Source organism: Gymnoscopelus braueri, assembly GCF_963280865.1.
Source record: "Gymnoscopelus braueri genome assembly, chromosome: 11".
NCBI lineage: Eukaryota > Metazoa > Chordata > Actinopteri > Myctophiformes > Myctophidae > Gymnoscopelus > Gymnoscopelus braueri.
The window spans coordinates 14,224,104-14,231,603 of NC_137613.1; the positions used below are offsets into that span (position 1 = coordinate 14,224,104).

The 7,500-nt window shown below is 43.4% G+C and overlaps 1 protein-coding gene across 2 annotated transcripts in view; it reads left to right on the forward strand.

The window, feature by feature from the left end:
• Nucleotides 1-795: 795 nt before the first annotated feature.
• The window catches only part of zftraf1 (zinc finger TRAF-type containing 1), a 19,426-nt gene continuing 12,721 nt past the window's right edge, over nucleotides 796-7,500 (forward strand). For both annotated transcript variants that reach the window (XM_080442807.1, XM_080442808.1), the window contains exons 1-3: nucleotides 796-1,650; nucleotides 2,061-2,568; nucleotides 3,457-3,551. In XM_080442807.1, coding sequence (XP_080298933.1) covers nucleotides 1,508-1,650; nucleotides 2,061-2,568; nucleotides 3,457-3,551 — 746 coding nt within the window. In that variant the 5' untranslated portion in view covers nucleotides 796-1,507. The remainder of the gene's footprint in view (nucleotides 1,651-2,060; nucleotides 2,569-3,456; nucleotides 3,552-7,500) is intronic.

The following is a 7,500-nucleotide window of genomic DNA, read 5'->3' on the forward strand; positions in this document are numbered from 1 at the left end:
CCATTTCAAAATACTGAGATAAAAGTAAGGAAGTTTGCTTTGCTTTACAAAAAGATTTTGTAAGAGCTCAATTACAAAATGTTCTTCAACATCTTTAGTCTAAAAAAGACTATATTACGACCCTAATTTCTCATTATAACAGCCTTATTAGGTGTTTATAACACTTTCACATTCTTATGTGCTTGGTGTTTTTGTTTGTTAGTTTTTTTTTTGGTTAATTACCCTAATTTCTCAATATAACAGCCTTATTAGGTGTTAATACCAAGGGATAAATTCACTTACACCTTCTGTGCTCTGGTGTTTTTGTTTGTTTGGTTTTTGTTTGTCATTATAATGTCATTTAGTGTCTGTGGGGCAGACAGACAGGACAGGTGACGACGCCTCTGGCCTTTCCTTCATTTTGTCGCATATCTGGTTTGGTTTCCAATTCTTTGGCCAGCCAATTATGCTACATTGTACAACGGTGTCTGTCGCGGCCAGGGAGGGCAGATCTACAAGCTCCCAACAAGGCATAGCGGACGTGACGCGTTGTGTGAGCTTGTAGATCTGCCAATCTTTCAGCACGCGACACCGTCGTGCGCACGAAGCACATACATAGTACACAAAATCGGGGCTAACTCAACAGAACTGACCCGCGGACGCGCATGCGCCGTGGAGTGCTGAGCTCTTTAAATACCCCCCCCAAGTCATCTGATACAACAAAACATTCCAGTGTCAGCCAATCCCCGGACTATACACTCTATACACACTGACACTCACACACACATAACACACACACACACACACACACACACACACACACACAGCCTGCCACTATTCTCACACTTTATCAAACAACACATCGGATCCAACAGATCATCCGTCGGACCAACCAGGGCTGGTTCTACTAGAGATCCGGGGCGGCGTGTCAGACATCAGAACCTGGCCTGGTGGGGGGGGGGAGAGAGAGAGAGAGAGAGAGAGAGAGAGAGAGAGTGAGAGAGAGAGAGAGAGAGAGAGAGAGAGAGAGAGAGAGAGAGAGAGAGAGAGAGAGAGTCGCAGGAGGTGGCTGTTGTTGAAGAGTGAAGTCAGTCGGTCGGTGGAAGAGAGAGAGAGAGAGAGAGAGAGAGAGAGAGAGACTGTAGGAGAGAGAGAGAGAGGAAAAACAAAACAAAACAAAGATGGCTGTGTAGCAGCAGCAGCCAGCAGCAGCCAAAAGCTTACAGCTATAATACAGCCCCAAAGAAGAGTCTGTTATCCTCCATCACCACCACCACCACCACCACCACCACCACCACCACCACCACCACCCATCAACCATCCTGATCCAACCGATCGATCTGACCCAGCAGCAGGTCGGCTAGCTGGGTCGTTCTGGTCCTCCTCGGGCTTGTTGGTTGGGTCAGCTGGTATATACCTCTCCTCCGGAAAGAGAGAGAGAGAGAGAGAGACAGAGAGAGACAGACAGACACGTAACCGAACCGACCGATCGACCGAAGGACGTTCGGACAGAGAGAGAGAGAGAGAGATGAGAGAGAGAGAGAGAGAGGTGGAGGTGGTGCCACATCTGTCTGTCAGTGCGTCGAGAGAAGAGATAACACCCGAAAACAACAACATCATCAAGAAGAGTTGTTCTGTTCTGCCTGCTGCTGAAGCTGTAGCCTTTATACTGTAAGTCAACCACAACAACAACAACAACTACAAAAATAACGTTAGTTTAATAGTTAATAATAATAATAATAATAATAATGATATTGTAGACGTGGAATAACGTTTTATTTAATGCACATGCTTCCCTTGTTGAATAGCGGATTATTATGGTTGTTATTAGTGAGTTATAATACGCTATAGCTATTAAAGCCTGCGTTCCACGCTGACAGCAGCACTGTGTGTACTGTAAAGCTAGCTAACAGGGGATTAGCCTGGCTGCTATAGCCTCCACACACACACACACACACACACACACACAGTGGGCTAGCCTGTCAGCTGACCGTGTGTTACATAGAGCTGACAGCCTGTAAACGGCTAGCCTAGCCCCCCGCTAGCCCCCTCAGCTAACCCTGCTCATATCTCGGCCTCAGCCCCCTTGGTGGTGGTCGCGACGGCCGCGAGACTCAGACCTCGGAGAAAACTCCCTTTAAAGACAATCAACAACTCGACCCGATCGCCAACTATATCGTCATCATGTCTTCACTGGAAGAGAGGGGGGAGGCGGGGGGCGTCGTGGCCGGAGCCCCCGGCTCCTCCTCCACCTCCTCCTCCTCCTCCTCGTCGTCCTCGGGCGGCCTCGGCGGAGGAGGTGGCGGCGGCGGCGTGGGGGCAGCAGCTCTGGAGGCCGTGGCGGGGGTCGCCGCCATGGTGCAGCAGCAGCAGCAGGAAGAGCAGCAGGTCGGACTCGGAGGAGGAGGAGGAGGAGGTGGGATGCGGAGGCCGATCGAAGGGAACGACAGTGACCACGATCAGGAGCCGCCCCCCAAGAAGAGGCCTCGCATCATCCCCGAGGGAGAGTCGGGCAAGCTGGAGGAGAGACTGTATTCGGTGCTGTGCTGCACCGTGTGCCTAGACTTGCCCAAGGCGTCTGTGTACCAGGTAAACATGGTCAAATAAATCACTCAGTCACTGCCCCCCCCCACCCACCACCACACCACCACCACCACCAATCAATCCCTCACATCCGACAACAGATGGTAGGAAACTAGCAACACCTGTCATGCTCTTATAAGGTGGCCCCAGTTCCCCCCCATATATCCACTACAGACTACAGGCAATTTGTAGAATATCCTAGAAAGTTAAATATTCTGGAAGGGCACATAATTATACTCCATCCATAGGCCTCAAATTTAGCCAAGAGGCTTAGATGACAACCCATAAAGTGGCATGCCCAGACACATTTTGTTAAGGGATAGTTCACCCCCAAAAATACTTTTTTTTTCTCTATCGATTAGTCGTCCCCTCCATGGAGACTTGAGTTCATGAATGCGACAAAAAAATATCCATGAATTCAAGTCTTCAAAAAAGTCATTTTGGGGGTGAACTATCCCTTTAAGCCATGCCGACTCAGTCCCCAACACAAGTGTCATTCATTATACTATGAAATGTCCTAAAAAAAAACTCCAGCAGTGCCATATATAGCCGCCCCAGCTCCCACACCAACCACAACCACCACTGAATTGACATTCATTGTCCTTCCCCCCCCCCTACCAACCCAACCTACCCCCACTTACTGCATTCTCAACAGCCCAATGCCCCCCCCCCCAACAACACTGACATGTGAACAACACAGTCCCTACAGTATGTCATCTTTAATAAATCATCGTCCAAAAACCAGTCGTAATAAGCATGATGCACATGTGTGTGTATGTGCTGCTGCACACTGCTGCGGCGTGTCAAAGCACACAGACAGACAGACGGTGGTACACGCCAAGCTTCTGTGCAGTTGTATCATTACCCCCCCCCTCCCCCCTCTCTCCACCACAGTGTACCAATGGGCACCTGATGTGTGCAGGCTGTTTTATCCACCTCCTGGCCGACTCTCGTCTCAAGGAGGAACAGGCCACATGTCCCAACTGCAGGTATACACCAAAAAAACATACTTAACAGTACATGACCTCCCCAGAAGTACCACCAGAGGAATATATAGAAAGATATCGTTGCTGTCGGGGGAGAAACCTCTTATCTATATATTCTAACTTTTTGTGTTTTTTTCGTAAATGAATACCCCTACTTGATCATACTACAGCGTCACTCAAAAGCATCAGAAGTAGCAGATCTAAAAGCTTGAAACGCGAAGCGACGCGTTTTGAGCTTGTGGATCTGCTACTTTTGCTACTTTTGAAATTGAATCCTGAAATGTATAACAGTTTTGGACATACGAGTTTTCCACCCGACAGAGACGATAATACCATAAGTAATTAATGCATAAGTAACTTAACCTAGAAATTCAAAGAACCCGCAGGAACAGTTAATAGTTGTCGTTATTGTGTAGTAATAGGAGTCTAATTTAACATATTTCAATTTAATACTTTAATAATTGAATACTCATTTGTGTATAGTGCCTATCCCGAGCTCAAGGATGCATAAATATGAATATGGAAAAGTATGCCCCTGATATTTGAGTTTGCTGCATCTTGATTAAAAAAAATATTCTGCCAGTTAGGATCTTTCATCATACAAAAAAAGCTGCTCTAAAGCATTCATTCTCAAAGTGGGGTCCAGGGACCCCCAGGGGTCCTTGGCGGGGTACCAGGGGGTCCCCAGCTAAATAAGTTAAAATAGCTTCACAATCATTTTAACCACTTTAACCATTATTGTATACTTTGGCTATTCAAAAATAGCAGATATAAAAAGGAATAGTGCCGCTGAGATTGTAGATCTGCTATTTTTGAAAAATCGTGAAAAGTTGCGCAAATCTTTGAATATATATATATTTTTAAAGCCAACATCTTTAACTCAAATCTTTGCTTCTGGGGGTCCCTGGAACAAAATATTTTGAGATGGGGGTCTGAGGCCAAATACATATCATTTTGGGGGTCTTTGACATGAAAAAGGTTGAAAACCACTACTCTAAAGCTGGCTCCAGACCAATCCAAATCGGCCCGACTTTGGGCCGATTTGGCTTCGGGAAGCGTCGGCCAGTCGGTTAGGGGTCCGTCGGGGGGTCCGTCGGGACCTTTTCGGCCGACCCAGAGCCGACCGAACATGTTCAGCTTTTTAGCCGACTGGCAGAGCAGTGGCAGTGACAACAAAGGGCTGTCGGTGTTGCCAGATTATGTGAGAGAAACAAGCGACCATGTCTATGAAAACCTACATTCACTGTTTCTCGTTGTTGCTCCCAGAGAGAGAGAGAGATTGATTGATTTGACCTACTTTCGCGCAGTTTTGGTGTGCAACACAACCCTCGTTTAAGTGAATTGCTTTCACCTGCTGCTGCTGTGTGGAGCGCAGTGGTGGAAAAAGTACTCAAATGTTTTACTTAAGTAAAAGTATCAATACTGCAATGTAGAAGTACTTGAGTAAAAGTACAAAAGTATTGGTATCAAAATGTACTTAAAGTACCAAAAGTAAAAGTACTCAAATGTTTGAAAATAGCAGATCTACAAGCTCGCAACGCGTCGCTTCGCGACGTGTTGTGAGCTTGTAGATCGGCTATTTTCAAATAGCCTAGGTATAAAATAGAGCTAAAGTGGTTACTGTATGTTTTATAATGTAATAATTTATATCTGCAAAGTAACTAATAACTAAAGTTTTCAAATAATTGTAGTGGTGTAAAAGTAGAATATTTTCCTCAGAGATGTATGGAGTAGAAGTAAAAGTACTGAAAATTAGAAATACTCCAGTAAAGTAAAAAATCCTCAAAAGTGTACTTAAGTACAGTACTTGAGTAAATGTACTTAGTTACTTTACATCACTGGCGGAGTGTGCGCTACAGGGCATATCTCCGCCAAGCCAGGGTGACCTACCCAGGCTCATGAAATTCATATGCAGGCATAGTAGCCAATTAGAATGAAATCTGCAAAAACGGACTCATATACTGATACAGAACCATATATTGGCTATATATTATGGCTGTCGGGTGGAAATCTTGTATGTTCCTTTTTTATTATTATTTAAAAACAATAAAAAATCGTGAAAAAAAAAAAAGCTGTAATTATTAATAATTAAGAAATACTATATTTTAAAGAGTGAAAAATCAACTAAAGTCATTATTAGTGCAAGTTCATTAACATTTCATTTGAATGAAAATTAATTGTGGGTAAAATACATTATGTGAATCTAATGTGATTAATGTGACCCCTACTTCAGTCAGTGAAGTCCAGGGCTGAATGTGACATATTGAGACCTATATAACTAAATATTGGTCATTTGCCAACACATTATTTTGTGAAATAAACGGGTTATATTTCACAGATAGTTATACTATTCTTATAATATATTAAAATACAATGATCCTTAACCTTCAAGTTAAATGCATTATTTCCGTGGACTTAAAAATCATTTTTGGACTTAAAAATCATTATTATTTTTTTGGATGGCCTTCCTGCCCTGGCAGGAAGACCGGGCAGGGCCTTTCCAAAAAATTACAACACCAAAGGCCAAGTGGCCTTGCCCCTAAAATGACGAAATTCCAGGCTTGAATGCAATAGATGTACTCTGAGTCTGTTACAAGTAAAAGTCCAGAATTCAACATTTACTTGAGTAAAAGTACTAAAGTATTGGTATAAAAATGTACTTAAAGTACCAAAAGTAAAAGTACAAAAATGTTTGAAAATAGCAGATCTACAAGCTCAGAACGCGTGCATCGCAACACGTTGTGAGCTTGTAGATCTGCTATTTTCAAATAGCTTATAGGTATAAAATAGGGCAAAAGAGGTTAATGTATGTTTCATAATGATTTAATGATCTGCAAAGTAACTAGTAACTAAACATTTCAAATAATTGTTGTGGAGTACAAGTATAGACAATTGGAAATACTCCAGTAAAGTAAAAGTACCTCAAAATTGTACTTAAGTACAGTACTTGAGTAAATGTACTAGTTACTTACACTACTTAGACTAGCGACCACTTTGTGGAAGCTAATGGGGATCCTAATAATTAATAAAGAATAAAGAAGAATAAAGAATACACCACTGCACGTCAGTGAAGAAAAAACGCTGGGAACATCCCTAAGTGGCTTTGCAGGGAAACAAGCCCAAAGTCGCTTATAATAAGCAGACCTGGCAACGCTGGCAGGCTAAAAGTCAAATTAGCACATGAATGGCCAGTCGGCTGACAGACTTAAATGCCAACTTTTGCCAACCGAATACCAGTCTGTTGCAGTCTGGAGTAGTCTGCAATAGTCTGGACGAGTCTGTTTGGTGCGGAGTTACCTTAAAGCATCCCACCAGTACAAGGGAGAAAGAGAAACGTTTATGGAGCAAGGTGCTCCATAAACGAGACGTTTCTTTCTTCAGAGTTGCTCCGAGCAACTCTGAAGAAAGAAACGTCTCGTCTATGGAGCAAGGTGCTCCATAAACGAGACGTTTCTTTCTTCAGAGTTCCTCCGAGCAACTCTGAAGTCCACCAGCATCTATCATATTACAATCTGTTGGTCGTTAGTAACAACTAGTCCATATACCCGGGGATGCACACACCTAAAAATATGTGCTGACTTGAGACTTCGGAAAGCAACTGCCACTACAGATCCCACAGACCAGTGGTTCCCAAACTGGGGGTCCCCAAATTATTTGGGAGGGGGGGGGGGGTATACAGGGTATCTGCCCATTTGTAAAGTTACAATTCAATGACTTTTAAGGCCTTTTTAATACCTAAAAAATGAAAACAATTAATTAATAATAAGACCATCTCTACGTCAAAAGTAACCAACAAGCAATACTTAAATAAGAATTCAAACATTGGCCAAATTGTCAAATATTACTTAAGAAAGAGGAAAACATTGTGAAAATAGCTGCTCTACAAGCTGGGTCCCCAGTTCAAATATGATTAATTTGGGGGTCGCGGCCTGAAAAGGTTGAGAACCACTGC